The sequence below is a fragment of the Cetorhinus maximus genome, chromosome 11 (assembly GCF_964194155.1).
Source record: "Cetorhinus maximus chromosome 11, sCetMax3.hap1.1, whole genome shotgun sequence".
NCBI classification, from domain to species: Eukaryota; Metazoa; Chordata; class Chondrichthyes; order Lamniformes; family Cetorhinidae; genus Cetorhinus; species Cetorhinus maximus.
In genome coordinates, this window is record NC_135889.1 from 84,870,752 (window position 1) to 84,893,386 (window position 22,635).

Below are 22,635 nucleotides of genomic sequence, written 5' to 3' on the forward strand. Positions count from 1 at the left end.
ATTTATGCTTTTTGTACACAGCCCCAAAGTCCTCAGGTCAGTCCTCAGAAGCAGAACTTGTGTGCATCCTTGCCCTCCAGTAAACTGGCACTTTCACTACCTCTTTGCCCTGCCCTCAGGCCATATGTGCCTGATGCCTGACAATGAGCAGGTTCCATCTCTAAGCCATCCTCTAAAGCTTGCACAGTGTCAGGATCTGAGCCAGTGGCTGCGAATGATGGTGTTTCTTCATCATCAGTCTCTTCTACCACTTCTTGCTTTTACAGTACTACCTGGCCTGGTTCCAGTTCTTGGGTAACTGAAATGAGGGAGGCACAATGGTAGGGTTTTGGTGAGGCGGGGGGGGGGGAGAGAGAGAGAGAGAGAGAGAGAGAGAGAGAGCGAGAGAGAGAGAGAGAGAGAGAGAAAGAGGTGTGTCCTTAAACCATCTACAGCTTGTAAATTAGGAGGGATTGTGGGTTGAGGGAGAAGTGGGACTAAGAAGGAGAATTAGGTATAAGCACACGGTCATCTTTGACAGTTTCAGCCTCTCTGCTGGCCGTGGCCTCATTTGTAACCACTCCAAGGATGGTGAGCACCAATCTCCTCCGTGGGGGTAAAGAGATGCAGCCTAGCCTGTCTCTCACTGGCCACCTTGTCCTGTAGCATAATGTATTTGGGTGATGTGGCTGTTGCGGTTGAATACGGGGCAGTGTGTGCAGCATGTGAGACGTCAGGCGAGGCTAGTAGCAGTGATACGATTGTTACTGGTGATTGCTCAATTCACCAAATCCCCTTCAGAGTGAGAGGCTCGTGGTTCAAGTGACATTTGAAGGTGAATTCACTCACCTTGACCAGTTGCATCCAGGTCCACAGGGCTGCACTCCCTGTATTGACCACAACTGGCCCCACTGCTTTCTGAGAGGCAAGACACTCCTGGCTTGAGGCTTCCACCTCTCCACCTCCTGCACCACAGTCTCTAGTGAGGCATGTGAAAATTTTGGAGCCCTCTCCCCTGTTGTCACTCTTCTTCTAAGTCAGACCCTCTACTTCTAGCAGCTGCTCCAGTCAGAATGTGCCTCTCCTTTAAGAGTTGCAGGATGACCAGGTTGGAGAGGCTAGCTTTAAGTATGCTAGCCTCACATGAACCTGGGCACCCTGCTGAGGAATGCAGCCACTCAGTGGTGTGGTTAGAGCTGGGCTACATGTGGCTATCATGCAAATGAGCAGACAGCACAAAGTTGCATGCTCGCTGTATCACACATCGTGATCCCAGCGCCCTTTTCCAGGCCTTCCAATTTACCCCCAAACAGTCCCTGATTATGTTCAGGGAGTTTACTTATTTAGAAAGAATACCCATAAATGCCATAGAAATATCCAATTCTGCATATAGGAGATGGGGCTACAGGTGGGGGAAATCATTCACTAGGCAACCTATCCAGCCCAGTAAAAGGAACCAAATGCCTCCAGTAGTTTATAGAAGATTCAGAAGTATTTCAAATTTTCAATATACCAAATTGACAAAGCACAGAGATTAAAAAACTATTCAGAACATGCACTTGTCAAAATAAGTTACTTACGTGTGGTAAAGGAAACCTTAGCTGAGAAACATTGACATTGTTAATGAGTGGACAGGTGAACCTATTAGGCAAGACCATGTATGACGCAATAGTGTCAAGAATCTTTGTGTCTGACAATTCACTGAAAAGAAGAAAAAGGTCATTAAAAATGGCAAAATAGCAAAACAAATGCTGAACACTGTATTTTTTTTTTAGTGTTCTCATCATTAAAACAGTGAGCAACACGCCTCCTTATACCATTGGCTGTGGTTAAAAAATATCATTTTTTATTTATTAGGATAAAGAGGGATTTTGTTTCTTAATATTCACTATTCATAATAAAATTTAAACCAGGATCAACCTGAAATAAAAAAAGGTGCTGGAAATAAATAACAGTTTTTTTTCAGCAACTGCAAAAAGAAAATATTTTGGGTCAAGATTCTTGATCAGAATGTTCTGAAGAAACATTAACTCAGCTTTTCTCTATTTCAGAAGCTGTTAGATTTTTGCCCTTCAAGGACAATTAGGGATGGACAAATGCTGTCTTAGCCAGCAATGCCTACATCCTGTGACAGAATAAAAACAGGCATTTCTAGTGATTTCTGATTAATTTCGGACCTGCATTTGTGGTTTTATTTCCTGCCGCGGCCACTTCCCCTTCCACTAGTTCACTGGGCCAGACTTCCTCTAAGGTTCAACTCTGCCCTAACCCTGAATTCATATTTTTCTTGTTTTCCTTCTATCTCTCCTTGTGTCCTGTCAATGCTCATCATGTCCAGGAGACCCACCTCTTGCTCTCTTGAATTTACTCTGACTAAGCTACTGTCAGTTCAACTTTCTTTCCTATTTCCCATGTTAGCTGATATTGTTATTTGCTCTCTCTCTTCAGGTACTGTCCCCTTCTCTTTCAAATTTGCATCAACACCTAAAATAAAAACCCTTGACCCCCCTCTATCCTCACAAACTAGCATCCTTTCTCCACCTTGCCTTTCCTGTCCTAAGTACTTTAACATTTTGTCACCTCCCAAATCTGGGCATCTTTCCCAGAACTCCAGGTTTGAATCATTCAAATCAGGTTTCCATCCCTGCCACTGTACCAAAATGACTCTTAAATTCAAAAATTATTTCTGATGTAACTGTGACAAAGGTAATCTATCCCTCCTCATCCTTCCTGAACAGCCTTTGACATGGTTGACCACACCATCCTCCTCTAATGCCTCTCCACTGTCGTTCAGTGGGTTGGGACTGCTGTCGCCTGGTTGCTTTCTAACCAATCTAATTGGAACCACAGAATCATCCACAAAGGCTTCTCTCCCCCTTCTGCACTGTTACCTCTGATGTACCTGAAGGGCCTATCCTTGACCTCCTCCTATTTCTCATTTGCATGCTGCCTTATTTCAGCATCACTTGAAATACATCATCAGTTTCTAACATGGATGTGAACAACACCAAGCTCTACCTCACCGCCACCTCCCTTGACCACACCACTGCCTCTTAATGATCAGATTGCTTGTCCGACATTGAGTACTGGATGAGCAGAAATTTTCACCAATTAAATATTAAGACGACTGAAACCATTGTCTGTGGTCCCCATCACAAACAGCATTCCCTAATGACCTCCTTCATCCCTCTCCCTGGCAACTGCAAGAACCAGACTGTTCACAAACTTGGTGTCACATTTGACCAATACAAGATCCCGGCCACATAGCTGCGCCAAGACTAAGACTGCCTTTTGTCACTCCCATAACATTGTCTGACATACCCCCCTCCCCCAATCCACTGCGCCTCAGCTCATTTGCTACTGAAACTGGCACTGTGTTATATACATAATTGTTTAGTTATGTAGGAATATTTTCTCAGAAGATGCATTATTAAAGCTCCATTTATCTCAAACATAGTTATTCAAAATGGTGATTTTGCAAAGAAAATAAAACTGAATCAAAGCCTTTACATTATACTGGTCCTGAATTTGCTGGGAATATAATGGCAGGTTCATGGCGCACGGTGTTACTAGTAAAAAACAAGTTGTGATGAAAATATACGCTGAGCGGTATGAACTGCCACAGATTGATTCAGTAACACCATTTAAAATATTTTCACTATTAAATGATTCCTTCACACTGGCATAAATCCTCCACCAATTGTGACTTGCAACTCCCAGCATATTTTCTCCTCACCAGAAATTGTGGTGTTGTCACTCTCCCAGTAACTGTCAAGAAATTGCTGAATTTGCACCTTAAACACAAATTAAACTCGTTGCATGAAGTTAGGGCTGCTACTTCATTGTGCAAGGGCCTGGTTAATGGGATTACTAATGGTGCTGAAAGACCATTCAACCTTGAAGGCATTAAATTTTTCAACTTTTCCCTGGTCTTTTTTTTGCCCCCTTTCTCTCAATCCATCTTTCTTTCTCTACTTCACTTGCTATATCGGAGCTACCCTATTTCCTGCTCCATCATTCCTCTATTTCTTCCCCCTCTTTAAACTTATTTTGGTTTAGGAGATAGGCTTGCTCTTGTTGCTCAACAAGGTCTGCAGATGTTCCATTGGCCTAACTGCAGCTTTATCAATTCACCCTTTCAGCAATTTGTGGCACAAAAATAATTGGAGCTGAAGGACAAGAAAAAGATTCAACTCCTGGTGCTCGCTTTATGATGCCCTGCTCCAGCAAATTCTGGCCCAATTATTAAACATTTGCGTGCTACATTTTAATGAGTCTCTTATTTCACAATGGCTACTTTCCATATAAATGTTCTTGTGTGTGAATACTTGATTGTTAAATCAGAGAAGAGGCACATTGTTGACTAAAGAAAGAACATATAGCACCTTTCATGACCTCAGGATGTCCCAAAGTACTTTACAGCCAAAAAAACAGTACTTTTTTGGAGTGTAGTCACTGTTCTAATGTAGGAAACATGGTCATCAATTCGTGCACAGCAAGGTCCCACAAACAGCAATACCATAATGAGCAAATAATGTTTCTTTTTTAAAAAGTAGTATTGGTTAAAGGGTAAATATTGGCCAAGGCATGAGGGAGAACTGCCCTGCTCTTCTTCAAAGCTGAAACAGAATCTTTTATGTCCAGCTGAGAGGACAGGTGCAGCCCAGGTTTAACATCTCGTCCAAAAGTCAAAGTAAAATTCATAAATCTTCAGCTCAAATAAGTATGGATGATCATTCAATAGCAGTGCTCTAGCAATGTGTTTTCTATGGCTTTGATGAAGAATCATACAGACTCGAAAAGTTAACTCTGTTTCTCTCTCCAAAGACGCTGTCGACCTGCTGAGTTTTCCCAGCATTTTCTGTTTTTGGTTTCTATGGCAACTGTTTCATTGCGTTTCTGAGAAGAATGCCAAAAACACATTGGCAATATTTAATTACATTCCAGGATTCTTTTATAATTGTCAAATCAAGTGATATTCTTGATGGAGAATAGAACATTTCTCATTTTAATCAGATGATGGCAGTATTTATCATCCAAGATTCAGTATAGCATGTGCCACCTTCAACTTCAGAACACCATCACCGATTGCAGCATTACAAGTTTCCCATTTCTTACACCAGTTAACATTTTGGCCTTGCCTAGTGGCACTGTAAATTAGCACAAAACATGGGCAATTTTGCACTGTGCATTGAAACTGCACTAAATCTTTTAAAGGATTTTCATACTAAGCGGGTAGAGCAAGTTTTTGTCCAATTAGCCTGAGGTGGACTCAATTAGGGTTCAAACAACAATGTGCTAAAAACTGAATATTAAGGGAGCTTAGTGGGCTCTAAGGCAAGAGTTTGAGACAACCCCAGACAAAAGGGATGGAAGCTTCCTGTTAATTTCTAGATTGAGAAGGAAAAAAATAAACCAAGTAATTAAAAGGGCCACTAAAGCTCCTACGGGTACCAAGATAATTGCCAGAGAACATTAGTAAACGTTTAGAAAGGTACATTTAGTCGACATGGATTTACAATGGGCATGTTCTTCAAGAATATGGCCAAGGATGTAGGGAATGCAGTAGATGTAGTATATTTGGACTTTAAAAGAAAATCTGACCAAAATGCAATATAGGAAATATGATGAAGCAATTTATGCCTCATGTCAAGCAAGGGAATTTGTGTCTCTATTTCAAATACCTAGGTCATCATCTTCCATTACCAAAGTTTAACTTACAAGAGACAGAGATGGAGTGTTGAAGCTGAGGCCTGTGTGCCTTTACAGTCCGGCTACTAAAATTATTGGCCCTTTAGAGAATAATGGGTATCTTACATAGTACCTTGAGCTCATGCTCATATGAATTAAGCAAAACTACGGCCATGAAAAATTGGTCTGCCCTTTTTGCTGTGAGAACAGAAGTGCTGGGAGTAAGACAAATCTCATCAAGAAACCTGTTGCAGACATTTAGGCAGGTAGTTTTTTTTGGAAATTTTCACCTCCTGGACAAATTTGTTGGAGTGAATCCCCCACCTGTTGTAGAATCTACCAATTTTCATTCCGGTGGGTGAAAGGCGAGTAACTTTATCACCATGATGAAGAAGTTGAAGTGCCAACACAGGATAGGTGAAACATAAAAAGTGGAATATAAGAGTAAGTGGATGTTTCTCAGATAGAGAGGATGTAGCTAATGGCCTGGGAATCCATGTTGGGACTACCTCATCACCTCTTGTTCAATGTGTAGATAAGTGTTTTTGACATAAACATACAGGAACGTGAAAATTTGATTACAATATGGGAATAGTAAACTGTGAGGAAGAAGGTAGGAGACTGTAGGACACAGATAAGCTAGGGAAGCGGGAAGATATGCAACAAATACAGTTTAATGGAATGAAATGTTTTATAAAAAGGTGTTTTATAAGTATATTAGGGGCAAGTGGATAACCAGGGAAAGAGTAGGGTCCATTAGGGACCAAAGTGGCAATCTGTGTGAGGAGCCGGAAGACATAGGTGAGATTTTAAATGAGTACTTTGCATCTGTATTCACTATGGAGAAGGACAATGTAGGTATAGAAATCAGGGAGGGGGACTGTGATATACATAAACAAATTGGCATTGAGAAGGAGGAGATATTAGCAGTTTTAGCAGGCTTAAAAGCGGATAAATCCCCAGGCCCAGATGAGATGTAAAAGTGGATAAATCCCCAGGCTGCTGTGGGAGGTAAGGGGGAGATTGCAGGGATTCTGACACTAATTTTCAAATTCTCTCTGGCCAGAGGACAGCTTAAGTGGCACCATTATTCAAGAAGGGTGATAGGGATAAACCAGGGAACTATAGGCCAGTGAGTCTAACATTGGTGGTAGGAAAGCTTTTGGAAAAAATTCTGAGGGACAGAATTAATCTCCACTTGGAGAGGCAAGGATTAATTAAGGATAATCAGCATGGCTTTGTCAAGGAGAGATCATGCCTAACAAATTTAACTGAATTTTTTGAAGAGGTGGCTAGGTAGTGTAGATGAGGGTAGTGCCGTTGATGTAGTCTACATGGACTTCAGCAAGGTTTTTGACACGGTCTCGCATGGGAGACTGGTCAAGAAGGTAAGAGCTCATGGGATCCAGGGCAATTTGGCAAATTGGATCCAAAATTGGCTTAGAGGCAGGAGGCAGAGAGTGATGGTTTTTGCGACTGGAAGTCTGTGTCCAGTGGCATACCGCAGGTTCAGTGCTGGGTCCCTTGCTGTTTGTAGTGTACAGTAATGATCTAGGCATGAATGTAGGAGGTATGATCAGTAAGTTTGCAGATGATATGAAAATTGGTGGTTTGGTAAATAGTGAGGAGGAAAACCTTAGACTACAGGACAATATAAATGGGCTGGTCAGATAAGCAGAACAGTGGCAAATGGAATTTATTCCTGAAAAGTGTGAGGTGATGCATTTTGTGAGGATTAACAAGACAAGGGAGTACACAATGAATGGTAGGACCCTAGTAAGTACAGAGGATCTGGGGGACCTTGCTGTGCATGTCCTTAGGTCCTTGAAGACAGCAGGACAGGTAGATAAGGTGGTTAAGGAGGCATGGGGTTACAGGATACTTGCCTTTATTAGTCGAGGTATTGAATACAAGAGTTGTACAAGGTTATGATGGAGCTGTATAGAGTGTTAGTTAGGTCACATCTGGAGTGGCGTGTGCAGTTCTGGTCGCTACACTATAGGAAGGACATGATTACACTGGAGAGGGTGCAGAGGGGATTCACCAGGATGTTGCCTGGGCTGGAGCATTTCAGCTATGAAGAGAGACTAGATAGGCTGGAGTTGTTTTCCTCAGAGCAGAGAAGGCTGAGGGGGCAGCTGATTGAAGTGTTCAAAATTATGAATGGCATAGATAGGGTAGATAAGAAAAAACTTTTTCCCTTAGTGGATGGGTCAATAACTAGGAGGCATAGATTTAAACTAAGGGGCAGGAGGTTTAGAGGGGATTTGAGGAAAACATATTTTCACCCAGAGGGTGGGGGGGGTATCTGGAACTCTCTGCCTGAAAAGGTGGTAGAGGCGGGAACCCTCACAACATTTGAGATGTATATAGCTGAACACTTGAAACACCATAGCATACAAGGCTAAGGGCCAAGTGCTGGAAAATGGGATTACAGTAGATAGGAGCTTAATGACTGGTGCAGACACGATGGGCTGAAGGGCCTCTTTCCATGCTGTAAAACTATGGGTCTATGACATTAAGCAATACATTCTGGAGAAAGAAAATAAAAATAACACCTAAATAATTACTTACAAGTAGAAGAAAAGAAAGATTTAAATTATAAATATACAAGTTTCAAAAACTTGATTGTGGCTGGAAACAAAGTGTATTCTGGGTCTATATAAATGACACAAAAGCACACGGGTTGTCATTTTGTCACCAGGAAATATGCAAGATACCAAAAATGACAAAATATAGTTTTGGTAAGAAACTTGGAACTTGCGGGGCTGCAAACATTAAGAGGGAATGATCTATTAAATAGATGTGTTCAAAATTCTAAGAGGTGGAGAAGTCAACAATGATATCTACTGACTAGTCAGTTAATAACAAGTAGGCATAAATTTAGCATTACTACTACAAGTATTGATGGGGTAGTTGAAGTACTTTATTTACATAATTGATTATTAATAAGTGAAATGTATTATTATAAGCGAACATTGACTCCAAGTCAATTGCAATAATAAGGGGGAGCCTAATGCAATTAAAAGCAGATAAATAGTAAAATGACATGGGAATGGGCAAGGAAATGGGATTAGCATAAATAAAACGGGCCACTTCCAAGTGAAGATTTGCTACACTATATTACCGCCCAATGTCCCACTTTCAGATTTGTTAATCATGCATCTCTCTGTTAAAGTCATAAATTAACTTTAAGATCGAACCAAAGAAAAATGGAAAATTACAATTGCGTACTCTTATAGTTATGGGGGAAGAGAAAGTCTCCATGACTCTCGGTCATGTGCCCATTGGCACTGGTAGAGATCCGAGTCACCCTTATTTACCTTTATTTGATGCCTGGCCAGGGCAGGCAACAACACAATAGTGACTGAAGTCAATTTTTAAAATTAACAGTGGCACACAACCTGAACAGAGATGGAACTGTGTAACTGATCTGACCTCTCTATTACGGTTATTACTATTTCAGCTATCTCTTGCTTAAGAAAGCATATATAAAAATGTGAATTTTTAAAAATTGCAATTTTAGTGCTTGTAATTCAGATAACCTTTACTTTGATAGTCTGCGATTGATCAGTTAAATAACTTCCTTGTCGTTCAATGAAAGTATTGTCCTAGATTTGCAATCTGATACAAGCTAGCTGCAGTCCACTGTTGGATGAAACATGTGAGTTTGAGTTAATTTAACTTAAGTACCATGTGAGGCATAAGCATTAAACTTTCAATATACATTACCTCAGTTACTGGTGTTTTGTACATTGCTGAATTAAAAATTATGATCCCTTAGTTACCATAACATTATTATAGTGCTTTTATAAAATTAAATTGTAAACAGTGGTGTCTCTGCAGAATATTAACAACGCACAGAGAAACTTAATGAATACTTTACCAGCGAGCCATTATGTATGTTTTTCTTTAATGGATTGGGTTTCAGATTTCACAGCACTCTGTAGAGTTCTTTGCTATATATTCTAAGCTGTATTGTGTGTTTGTTTAATGTCAAGCAATTTCTCAAAGTAAACAGGAATGAAGTAATAAATAAGGGAGAAGCAAAGCACCACAGTACAAAGGTGCAGATATAATTGAATGTTTTTCTAAAAACATTGTTGAATTAGATGGCCAATCTAAAATCAATGACTAGATACTACAGGATAGCTTCTGCTTGGTTGTGCTGGTTTTTTGGCATGATTTGCCCAACATCAGCATTACCACACACAACAGATCGCAGAGTTATAAGTACAATTTATCTTCAGCATCAATCAAATTTCCATTTTAAATACCAGTTCTTTGAATACACTATTATCACGAAAGCACCAAACTTAAATGGATTTAGTTAAAGTGGGAAAAGCCAGAAGACACAGCAAGTGTGTTTGGATGAGCATCTGATAATAGGCATTCAAGTACGGCTTATACATAGTTCATCAGGCTGGGATGCCTCCCACAGTGATTAATTAAATTCACTGAAACGCTAACCTGAGGGAATATTTCCTTTGTGTACCATGCATAACTAAGTCATAAACAAGTTTAAAAAGATTATACAAAATACAAATTTGTTATACACAGTACAAACTAAATCTCACCATCGCAAATAAATTGGCTGAGGTTTAACCCAGCATTATCATAGTTACCTCAATCAGTGCATCATTTGTTGATCACTATTTATTATAAAGCCATGAAAACTTTTGCGTTCTCCTTTGAGTTACAGTAAATCTGTTAACAGTTGAATTCCATCTTATCTAGAATCCATTTAAGACTAGCCACTAAACACATTTAAATATTGCAAGAACATTATAAGAAGTATGATCTAATGACCAGAAGAAGCATATTTTAAAGTGTTTGACAGAAGGTACTTAATTTACAGCAGATTCATGCATGGCGAGTGAAACATTTGAAAAACATAACTGTCTCCTGCCATTAATATACTGATTTTTTTTTTGATGCACATTTGTTTACGGGAAGGATTGTATTGGACTCTAGGCAGCTCATTGAAGGAGACTACAAACTCTAGGCCATCCTTTATATTTGTAGCAGTTTCTAAAGTTGAGAATTTAAAAGTGCTTTAATTTTAATTCTCCCACAGAACATGCAAACTTCACAATTCCTGGAACTGACATGAAGTGGGCTTTTGCTGCTTGCAACATTTTCCTTCACTTTACCCTCATTGTCACACATCTGCATATTATTATTAGGCCAGCCCACCGGGATGGTTCGGCCCCCCCCACCCCCCCCGGGATCGCTCCCAACCTCTCCCCCCACCCCCGGGATCGTCCGTCTACGTCAGCAGGAAAACACCCCACTGTGTTTCACAATGGCACATATATGGCATGCACTTGGCGGGCTGCACTTTAAGGAGAACGTGGAGGTGAGTACACAGCAACAATGTGCAGTGCTCGCCAGGGTCACCTGTTGAACTTCAAGCTTGAGGTGCATTGGGGAGGGGGGGGTGTCAAGGGCTGCCTTGCGGTTGAGGCGACTTGTGGGGGGGATGGGAGGAGCAAGGGCAGTTGTACGACTGCGCATGTTGTACAATCTCCTTGCTAAAGATGGCCATGGAGCAGTCACTGGTGGAGGCGCTCACAGCCCCTTGCAAAGTTATCATTCAGGTTTGGACCAGCCCCCTTTATGGTTCAAGCTGACAAGTGCAGCCTTGCAGCGTGGATTAGGAGAATGCCTGTGCCTGAGCTGAGAGCTCAGCATGCAATCCAGTGGGTAAATCTGCCGCAAATCGGTCAGGTGGAGTGGGGCGGAAGTGGGTGGGGCCTCATGCTTCGCTGGCCATGCAAGCGGTGGCCAGCACTCCCCAGGAAGCATTAAGGGATCTTCACACTTAACCAGGACAGGTTCTTAGTACACCCAAACTACCCCACGCGTCTCTCTCTTTCATCCTGAAGGAGTACAACATCAGGATCATGGAGTTTGGTGAACTAGCTGTATGTCTGATGGCCTACAGAGAGTGAAGACGACGGAGGAGAGAGCAACTGAGGCTCCTGGCTGTGGAGGAGCAGCACCCCCTGGTAGGAGGGGCGGCTGGGGCTCCCGCACACGCCGCCGAAGAGCTACAGCGAGCCGTTGCTGGTCGGTACCAAGCGACACCCACGGTCTGTAGAAGCGACCTTTCATTCCTGCAGATGACCGAGAACCAGAGTCACTAAAGACTGCGCATGTCTAGGGAGCTAGTTGGTCACTTCTGTCACCTGCTGCAGGATTTGGCACCACGGGGAGATGGAGTGAATCTACTGCCAGTGGATGTGAAAGTGACAGTGACAGCGGTGCTCAATTTCTATGCTAGTGGCTCCTCTCAGTGCTCTACAGGTGACCTCCATGGGATATCACAAGCCTCCATCCACACATGCATCCATGAGGTCACGGATGCCATCTTTGCAAGGGCACACAACTTTTACGCATTTCACCCAGGTCTAGGACAGCCAGGATGCAAGAACGATTGGATTCGCCCAGATCTCAGGTTTCCCACGGGTACAGGGTGCTATCGACTGCACTCATGTGGCGCTCAGATCTCCATCGCAACACACAGTCAACTATGTCAACCGCAAGGGATTCCATTCGCTGAATGTGCAGCTGGTATGCAACCACCAGAAACACATCCTGCAGGTGTGTGCACAGTTTCCAGGGAGTGTCCATGACTCCTACATTCTCAGTGGGTCATAGAACCCTGGAGTTTTCTAGGGTCCACAGAAGCTGCAGACATGGCTCATCAGGGCTACCCGCAGAGTCAGTGGCTGATGACATCCATGTGGTGGCCTCAGACTGCAGCAGAGCAACAGTATAATGAGGCTCATGCTGCAACTCTCAAATTGGTGCAGCATGCTGAAGATGAGGTTCAGGTGCCTGGACCGGTCTGGTGAAGCCCTGCAATACAGTCCTCAGAGGGTGTCACGCATCATCATTGTCTGCTGCGCCCTTTACAAACTGGCGCTGCAACGGGGAGAGGAGCTGGCTGAGGGAGGAGATGGAGGAGCTGGAGGTCTTCTCTGATGAAGAAGACGCTAATGGGAAGAGGGTGAGGAGGTCATCAAAGGCAATGATAGGGATGAGGCCCTCGCATTGGCTAGACTAGACAGGTGCACTCGGGAGGCCCTCATAGCTGCTAGATTCGTGGAGGATGATGATGACATACAGTGAGGAGACACCATAGATCCTCACATTGCATCTGTGAACGTTTGACTCCAGTCTGGCTTATGGCTGCGCATAACCTCTGTGATAATGCTCCTGTTATGGAGACACAGTGGAGGCCCGATTGAAGGAGGATGATGCCAACATGTAGTGAGGACACTCCGTAGATCTTCACAAAACCTCTGAGAATGTCTGACTCCCGTCTGGCCGAGGGCAGTTCGCTTGCGCTCTGTGATCAGGATCATATCATAGAGACACAGCCATACAACTTTAGAAGCATCTGATCCTTAGTCTACCTTCAGCACCTGAGCCCTTCAGGAGTAAAGTGTCTGGTCACAGATGCTGAAAAGATGGGGGCCAGCCCCACCTTAAAAGGTGCTGAGAGCACCCAGAGAGAAAGACGGAACTCGGTGATGCCTGCTCACTACATTCTGGCAGCAATGACAAGCACCGGTGTGGTGAACGCATCAGTAATCTGTCCAGGAAGTGTGAGGTCGGACATCACTTTGTCTGAAGGCTGCACAAAGCACAGGGAAGTGGCCCTGGACTGAGACACCTGCCTTTATCTTGTGCAGAAAGGTTTCACATCTGAGTGACATGAACACTGCTCATCAGAACAAGGAGCCATAGGCAGGGAGACATTCTTGGGAGTTTATTGACAATAGTGAACAATATGTACAAGTGATTAACGCCCGTGCCCAGGCTGTGCAGCTAATTCTTATTAACTTTCCTAACCCTGCCGCTACATCTTGGTGCTCCCCGAACATCTACAGTGGATGTGGAGGCAGCCTGCTGACTGCAACCTGTGATGACCATGGCAGGCGTCCTCTGGAGGGCCGAGACCTTTAGGCCCCCGGCCAGCTTTAGTGGTCCTGCTGTATATCAGTGGCACCCTCCTCGGCCTGCGGAGATGGAGAGAGGATTTGTATGAGCTGGACACTCCTGGAGTCACCTGGATGGATGGCCCCGGGGTGTGCACCTGCTGATCCTCCTCCCTATGGGCGCCTGAGGGCCCCAGTCTGACTCCTTGAGGAGAAGGGGTAGTTGGAGATCAAGCTGCCTGGCACCTCTCTTGTGTACACGCTATTGGAGGCCAACTACGGCATCAGCTATGCAGTTGAGCCCACACAGCAGTGCAGGAGCGACGTCCTGGACCAAGGTCTCCATGGCAGTGTTGACCTTGGTGCATTGGCATTATCATCTCAGAGTGAAGGCAGACAAACTCCTCCATCATGCCTTGAGAATCTGAGGAGTGTAGTGGACATCCCTTCCTGATGTTCCCGAGCTTGCCTTTGCAGCTCCAGCAATTGTGACATGACCGAGTCCAGAGGCTCATCATCTGACTCAGACTCAGCAAATTTCTGACCTCCAACAGTCCTCCGAGTGCCAGTCACCTGGGAAGTCCCTGCATCTGCCTGTTGTGGATCAGACAGTGCGATGTGCTCACCAGATTGTGATCCCGGGGATACTCTAAAGCTAGGTCCCACTGAGGTGTGTGTCTCTGCGCTGATGGAGGGTGTGGGTGAGCGCTGTGATGGGACTTCAAGGAGGGTGTTTCCAGATTCCTCTTCAGAGGTTTCTTCGTGGCTTTATTGGAGGCCCTGGGCCATGGACTCCGTTGGCTGTTTCCCAGATGTGCCTGCAGAAGCAAGGGGAGATAATTAGTGCATGGCAGTGGCCTGTGAAACAGGACACACTGCTCACAGCATAGTTGTCTGATGGATGTTGCACTGCTGGACCCTCTCTTGGTAGAGCAGTGCCGACCTCACCATCAGCACAGGACAAACCCAGATCGTCACTGCCCAGCTGGGTGACTCTGTTTTCAAAGACCGTGTGGACCTTGATTTCAGGCATTCCTCCATTGCGACCTCTCCCTTTTGTTGTGGGCCAGCATGTCCTGCATAAATACAGATGAAGAGAGTATAAGCAGCACACCTGCCAGGCCAGATGAAAAGTATGCCTAGTACGTGTGGGTGGTGAGTGGTCCCATGGACGGGATGAGAACAATGACGGCGAGTGCGAGAAAGTGAATGGTGATGTCCCTTGCACTGGCAGTGAGTGAGGGTCCTATGGATGTGTGATGGGTTTGTAAGTGTGTGAGTTGAGAGTGATGAGAAGAGTGACTTACCCTGGCGGAATGGAGGAGATCATTCATCCTCTTGCAGCACTGGGTGGCTGTCTTCTTTTGAAGGATGTTGGCACTGACCACCGCTTCCCAAGCCTGGTTGGTCACGGGGGTAGAGGACCTCTCGGCAGGCCTCCATGGCATCCGAAAGGTGTTCCATTGATGCTTCGCTAATCCTGGGGGCTGCAGCCTTCTTGCCTTCCGTGGACATCTTCCCTGCAGCAATCGTGGGCTGGAAGCAATGAGTTGTGGTGCATGCGGCTGGACTTTAAATATGGTGCCCATTGTGCTGAAGCAGTGAGGTGATGGCGTGGCAGGCGAACGAGAGCTTGCCACCATCAAAATGGCATGTTTCACAGGAATGCATAACTAATGCGGCGGGTTTGGGACAATACGGCATGAAAACCCGCCATTGCGGCTGGTGTTTTACCCGCCCGCTACTGCACGGTGCAGATCTGGGACTATTCCACCCCAAGGATGCAGCAGTATATTACAAGGAATGCAATTCGATTGATGGTGTTACATCAAGCAAATCTTATACAGACTGAAATAGTGGCCAGGGTTTTTCCTATGGTGGGTGGGCTGGGAGTGGACAGAGGCGGGCGCGGAGCCGATTGCCGCCTGCGAATTGGCCAATTTACACGGGCGGGCCAATTAAGGCCTGCCCAGCATGATACGCGGCCGGTAGCGCTTAGTGCTACCTGTGCGGGCGGGTTAGGAGGAACAGTTGGGGCCAGCGCTCTATCGCACGTGCACTTGAAAGAGTGCGTCAATCTCCCTGAGGCACAGAGCTGCATCAGGGAGATTGAATGGATATTAAAATAATGAAAGAAAAGATTTAAAATTTTATTTAAACATGAACTGTGTCACATGAGTGGGGACATGTTTTTATATTTATGAAAATTTATTTTATAAAAGGTTCAGGAAACCTCATCCCACCAACCTTAAGTTTCGATGGGCAGCATTCTTAAGTGCTTTAATTAATTTCTTTATAGCCTTAATAGGCTGTTTACATTTTGGCGAGCGTGGAGCGGACTTCGGTGCGTGCCTGCCAAACGAAATATTGCGATGATGTCGGGACACACGCCCGACGTCATCATGAGTCATTTTACGTGTCAGTGTGTCGGGCCCACCCTCGCATGCCGATTGGAAAATTCTACCCAGTGAGTATTTGGAGATTATCTGACAATCACTTAAACTAACTGATATTCTGGAATTGCTTCCAAGTTTTGCTAATGAGTTACTGAGAAAACCCCCTGGTTTGCCCGTCACTTAGTTAGGACCGGGAATAATGAAGTGGATTTATTACTTGAGGTAGACTTCTGCATCTAAAGGGGTATAATTTTCAACATTCAAAAATTTTTGTAAAATAGTAGATGCAACTACATTTTATGCACACTTTTTGCTGAAGTTACTAAACAGAGGAAGATATATCCAGATTACCCAACTATTCATTCCCCAGGATTACCCAATTATTCATTATTCCTTTATTTCAGTGCAAAGTCAATATCCTAATCAATTCCCACTTCCTAATCTGTGAAAAATGTTAGGTGGTGTGGAATACTAACTTGAGTCCAGGAATATCTAGTAGGTTGGTCAGTCCTGTCCAGTTGATTTCCAGAACCTGATGGGAGAAATTAATAGCATTAATTAGAAGCACAGCAAGCTATGGATATGTGAACAAAAGAACTTTTGTCTCCCTACAATGAGATATAATATTCAAATTACATTTTAGTCTTTTTTTCAGGTTAGAAAAATAATATTTTCTTGGGGGTTGATATGGAAAGCAGTTTCCTTCTGGCATATGACATCTTGCAGCTTTACATGTCTAAGTCCATGTTGGACAGCTAAAGTCACAGGACTGTGTCCCCCTGATGCATTGCCTTGATTCCAGCAGCACATTTTTGTAAGCCACATTCATTGACAACGTGGTGGGAGTCTGATCTGGGTGACTATTCCATGCTGGGCTGTCCTTGGAATTTCATTTATGGAGGAGGTGTGATGTCCTTGCATGGGACAGTGCGGATCCTTTTATGCATAGGCATTGTTTTCGGGGAGGTCAAACCCTGGAGGCTCTACTGTCAGATCACTCACCAGATCTTTGTTGGTGATATTGATGTCAGCCCAAAGGTTGCGGCATTTGTCCTTAATGCCAAAACCTGAACTGCTCAAAGAATTCGCAGAGCCCCAGAAAGGTTTGCATGTTTTGAGTTGCATATTCAGTAGGTTCTGTAGATCTTCATGGATTGCCAGTTCTGGAATAGCTTCAATGCAGTCACAATCTTAGTGATTTTGCCTTCCATCGCAAGTCAGGAGGTGGAATACTCCAAAATCTGGGAGCTGCTTCACCTGCTCAACATCAACCTTCCAAATCTTCAGCAGATGCTGTTGCTTCTGGGCTGCTTTCCAATCTAAGGTCACCTGGACACTTGTCATGAAATTTGGAAGGAATTCCCCAAGACCATTTCATCAACTCCTCCCACATCCTTGCTTTCTTCTCTCAAAGACACAGATGGCACTGATGGAAAGCAGTAGTTTATCTTCATTTAGCCACAAAAATCATACAAAAAGATTGAAATATTTATAACTGACTCAGGCCAACATTCCCCGCTCACTCAGATGGCTCCCTTTGATCTTGTTTCCCCCACCCCTTCTTAGTTATTAAGTTATTATTAATTTCCTCTCACTGTCCTTTCCCACCAGTTACATCTGCTCCATAGAAACTATAGAAAAGTTACGGCATAGAAAGAGGCCATTCAGCCTATCGTGTTTGTGTCAGACAAAAAAAAGAGAGAAAAAAAGAAACTAGACACTCATTTTAATCCCACTTTCCAGCACCTGGTCCTTAGCCTTGCAGGTTACAGCACTTCAGGTACAGATCCAGGTACCTTTTAAATGAGCTGAATGTTTCAGCCTCAACCACCAATTTAGGCAGTGAATTCCTTTTTAAACTTCTCTCCATTTGTCCACAAAGGTAATACTTTAAATTCGGACAGATAAGTATGGGCACACTGCTGCTATCTGCAGAACTGGGAATCGGAACCAACGTCAAAACCATAACTATGATTGGAATTAACCGAAGCAAATTGACAACTGCAGTGGGAATGAAAACATATATAGCAATAACACAATTAACTGGTGGCTTTGGGATTAAAATGAAACATTAAGAAAGAGGAATGTGCATTACATAGCTTGAATTTGTTCCTTAAAGTAGGGGATCAATAACAATATCCCATATTTGTGTGCAGCAATTTTAAGCAAAAAAACATTGCACTATGCTTTACAGAAGAGGAAAACGAAAGGAACAAGCTGGTAAGCAATTGTAGCAAGAGATTGAGTGGTGAAAGGAAATCTGGTCAAAGGGATAGAATGCTAGGCAGTTTTCAAAAGAGATGAAAATTGACAGGGTCGGATAGGAATTGGGAAGGAGTTGCAGAGAGTGAAGCTCAGGCAGCTGAAGAGTCTACCGTGAATGGCAGGGCAAAGGATGGGGCAGATACATATAAGGACTGAGCTGGAGCATTGAAAGATGCAGAAAGGGACACAAGACTGTAAGAAACTGCTAAAGGCAAGGTGACACGAGATCATGAAAACTTTTGAAGGTGAGGAAGAGTATTTTTGATTCAATTTGTTGGCAGATTGTTAGGTTAGTCCTTACCCATTTGCCAGGTGAGATCAGCTATTTCAGTAAAGACTGGGGTGCATATTAAGGAAGTGAAACCATTCTCTTCTTTAGGGTTAACTTTGTTAATTAAGTTAAAAAAAGCCCCCCATGATCACATTTTTAAGCTTTAAATCATTAATACGAATTTCAGGCAAGTTGGATATTTGAAAGGACAATGCACTTCAGTATAAATGTACCTGTACTTGATTGGCCAAAACTGCCCGTTATTCTGCCCAGAAACCATCCAATTTTCCTTGCGGTACCTTCATTAAATATTCATGATGGACCCAGCTTTTCCATAGACAGCCCATCTCTTGGAAGTGGAGGGGGAGGGAGTAGGAAAATCATGCATTGCAGCAAGGGGCAGGGTAGCTATTTTGTGCCTATAACATGGCTCACTGACATTTCTAAGGCTTTTGTGATTGAGGGCAAATAGCCCACAAATATTAAGGCTTTTCAGTTGAAGTGTTACTATTTTCACTCCAGCAAAGGAGGATCCAGCTTTTTGGCTCTCAGTGAAATAGGTCCACAAAGGACATGATAAGTTCTGTGAAAAGTTATGGTCTTGGCAGGATTTTGTAGCAGGAGCCTGTCAGGGCAGTGTCCTAGGCCCAACTATCTCAGCTGCTTCATCAACGACTTTCCCTTCATTATAAGTTCAGATTGGGGATGTTCGCTGATAATTGTAGTGTTCAGTACCATTCGCAATTCCTCATATAATGATGCAGTTTGTGGCTGCAAGCAGCAAGATCTGGACAACATTCAGGCTTGGGTTGATAAGTAACAAATGTGGTACACAGTGCCAGGCAATGAACATCTCCATCAAGAGAATCTAACCACCTCCCTTTGCCGTTCAATGACATTATCATTGCTGAATCTGCCAACCATCAGCATCCTGGGCCAGAAAGTAAATGTCTACCATGTAAGTACTGTGGCTAAAAGTACAGATCAAGGCTGGGAATTCTTCAGCAAGTAACTCACCTCCTGATTCACCAAAGCCTGCCCACTATCTATAAGGCACAAGTCAGGATTACAATGAAATATTCTCCACTTGCCTGAATGAGTGCTGCCCCAACGTCACTCAAGAAGCTCAACACCATCCAGCCCACTCACCACTTTAAACATTCACTCCTACCACCACTGCCACACAGCAGCAATATGTACCATCTACTGCTGCAAATTGCCAAGGTTCCTTCTGACAGCACATCCCCTTCCCGTAATCAAGCTGGATGAAATTGTAAAAAATATTAGGATTTCGGCACAGATAAAAACTTCTGCATGTTGGAGAAGTACAATCAAGAATGTACAATTGTTCCTTTTACTGTGAACCTTTGGAATTTTGTACTGCAGAGAGCTGTAGATCTTCAGTCATTGTGCATATTCAATTCAGAGATCGATAGTTTTGAATTGATACACAGGGAATCAAGGGAAATGGGATAGTTCGGGGAAGTGCAGTTGGGGTAGAATATCAGCCATTACTGAATGGTGGAGCAGGCTCAAAAGGGCTTAATGGCCTAATCCTTTTCTTGATGTTCTTATAAGATAGTAGTGCAACATCCTATACTTACATTATGGTAAAATATCATAAAGCTGTCTTGGTTTTGTATATACATTCATATCTTGTGGTTGAAGCTAGATCCCATTTGTGAAAAGACCATACAGAGGGACAAGACTGAGCTGATGGGAACTCTACACTAGAAGGCTTGAATGAAAAAGAGTGACAGTAGCAGACAGCTGAAAGGGCTCATACAGGGAAGAGCAGAACAGCAAGAACTGGTGCCATGTGGCCATCCTAGATAGGCCAAATGGCTGACATGTGGTCTAACAACTGTTATTATAAATAACCCTGCAGTTGAATATCAATTACTAATATATTAATGTGTCTAAAACTTAGTGAATGTTTATCATGGGTATCTTTTGTTTTGGGAAACAAAGTGTTATTTTTCATCAAGAGGCGTCATAGATCACCGTGGCACGAAATAAACAATTATTACATTGAATCCCATGACATCAAATCTGTAACTGGTTTTACTCTCGTACTTTAAAAATTTTTTAAAAATACTATGAATGACATAGTAATTTAATAAATTACAGTGCTTTGTGATAGAAAGTTAAAACTTAAAACAATGAAAAAAAAATGCAAAAACTTACTGGTCGGCGAATGAAGAACAAAGTCACAGCTCCAACTAAGGGCATCTGACTGGACAGAGGTTCCAGGATCACTCGGAGTGTACCGTGTAGCTGTAGTACAAGCATATACCATAACTGTTACTAAATGTCAGCTTTAAGGACCAGCACTTCCTAATTGTTAACATGATGAAGGTTTGATGAAACAGACAAACAAAGCACATCATTATTTAGAAATAGTGGGAGACTAGATTAGTATGAATGTTAATTTCAATGTGTTGCACTGCAAGTACAATTCACTCAAGATTACAGCTACCATATATACTAATTGTGAATTAAGGTACAATTATTTTGTTCATACCAACAGTGGTTGCCAACTTTTGCCCAACTCCTAAAATTGCTCATGCAATGTTGTTAATGCGCTGATCATTTTTTTAATTGCTTGTTTAAGCAGGAATTATCAAGAAGTGTGGAACTTTTCCAAGAATTTACTTGATTTGCACATTGTATTAATTTTGCACAGTGTAGATGTATAAAGACAGAAAAGATAGAGCAGACTTCAAAAGGCGAGTATAGGAGTCGCTGGCTTACTGAACCTTCTTTATATTATTTGCTCTTGGGATGCTGGGAAGTCCAGCATTCTTTCTCCCTTCCTAATTTCCCACAAGAAAGTAATGGAGAGCCACTACAGTCCTTCTGGTGAAGGTGCTTTTGAGAAGACAATTCCAGGATTTTGAACCAGTGACGACAAAGGAGCACGAGATAGGTATTTCCGAAAGCTAAAAGATTGGATAGTTATGAGTAACCATGGCCACTTCTGTGTAGTTTCTAGGAACTGTTTGAAAAGTAGTATTGTAGGAGACTAGAAATGAAGATGAGGTTTCTGTCCTTCCTTGACTGGGCCTTATGTGGCATGTAGGGAAAGAGAAAAGGAGCATAAAGATAGATTATCAAATCATATATAGTTCAAACAGCAACATCACTCCAGAGATCAGCACCTTAGGGGATAAAACCTGTTTCCCAGCTATCTGTAATGGTGCAAGGACACGAGCACTATTGAGCCAAGGTTCACCGATTTCTTCAATGAACCTCATTAAATGTATGTTTGAAACTCTGGATCATCAGAGACAACACCATAGTCCTAAATTACTTCATAAATTGTGCTAAGAACCAATTTCAAAATTTACCACCTACCTGAATTCCCTTCAAGCCAGCTTTACATACTTTCTTCACCTCCACATTAATTTCACAATCTCCTATGTAGCTGAAAGACAGACAACATTTTATATGAAACTCAGGTTTGTCAAATGCATTGAGCAGAGCCCCAATGATGAGCTGAATCATTAGAGCTGATTATTTCTGATGAAAGGTCATCTTGACCTGAAATGTTAACTCTGTTGCACTCCACAGATGCTGCCTGAACTGTTGAATATTTGCACCATTTTTTATTTCAGATTTCCAGCATCAGCAGTATTTTGATTTTGTATTATAACAGTTGTTTTGTTTTCCAATTTAAAGAAAATTAAGTTGAGTTTTACAAGTGCTTCTGTTATGTTTCCCACCTAAAAAAATGTGTTTTCCCCACATTCTCCTGAAAGTTTTCTCTATTGACTTTCCCAGTAAAAGCAAATGGTTGGGGCACAAGAGCTCTGGAGAAAAATATGTTCAAGGCATAATTTGTGAATTAATCAGAATACGATGTTTGTGCACCCAAAATAAATTTCTGGTTTACATTCTCTCGAGTCACGTTTGGAAGGCTGGGAACTTTGGTCTTTGATGTTGTTGTTCATTGGTCGGCAGGGGGGACTTGGACTTTGAAATTACAATATGCAGGGTCTGGCACTTAATGCCTGACATTAGAAAAAACATGGCTACTGTAATTATATATGATTAACCAGCTGGTCCCATAATGTGTGTAAGA

At 42.9% G+C, this 22,635-nt stretch overlaps 1 protein-coding gene across 2 annotated transcripts in view; it reads right to left on the reverse strand.

The window, feature by feature from the left end:
- Nucleotides 1-22,635, reverse strand: part of LOC144686755 (extended synaptotagmin-3-like) — a 130,505-nt gene that overhangs the window by 48,168 nt on the left and 59,702 nt on the right. For both annotated transcript variants that reach the window (XM_078552390.1, XM_078552389.1), the window contains exons 5-8: nt 21,909-21,978; nt 20,739-20,828; nt 16,492-16,547; nt 1,560-1,680 (exon numbers count right to left, since the gene is read on the reverse strand). In XM_078552390.1, the coding sequence (XP_078408516.1) occupies nt 1,560-1,680; nt 16,492-16,547; nt 20,739-20,828; nt 21,909-21,978 (337 nt within the window). The remainder of the gene's footprint in view (nt 1-1,559; nt 1,681-16,491; nt 16,548-20,738; nt 20,829-21,908; nt 21,979-22,635) is intronic.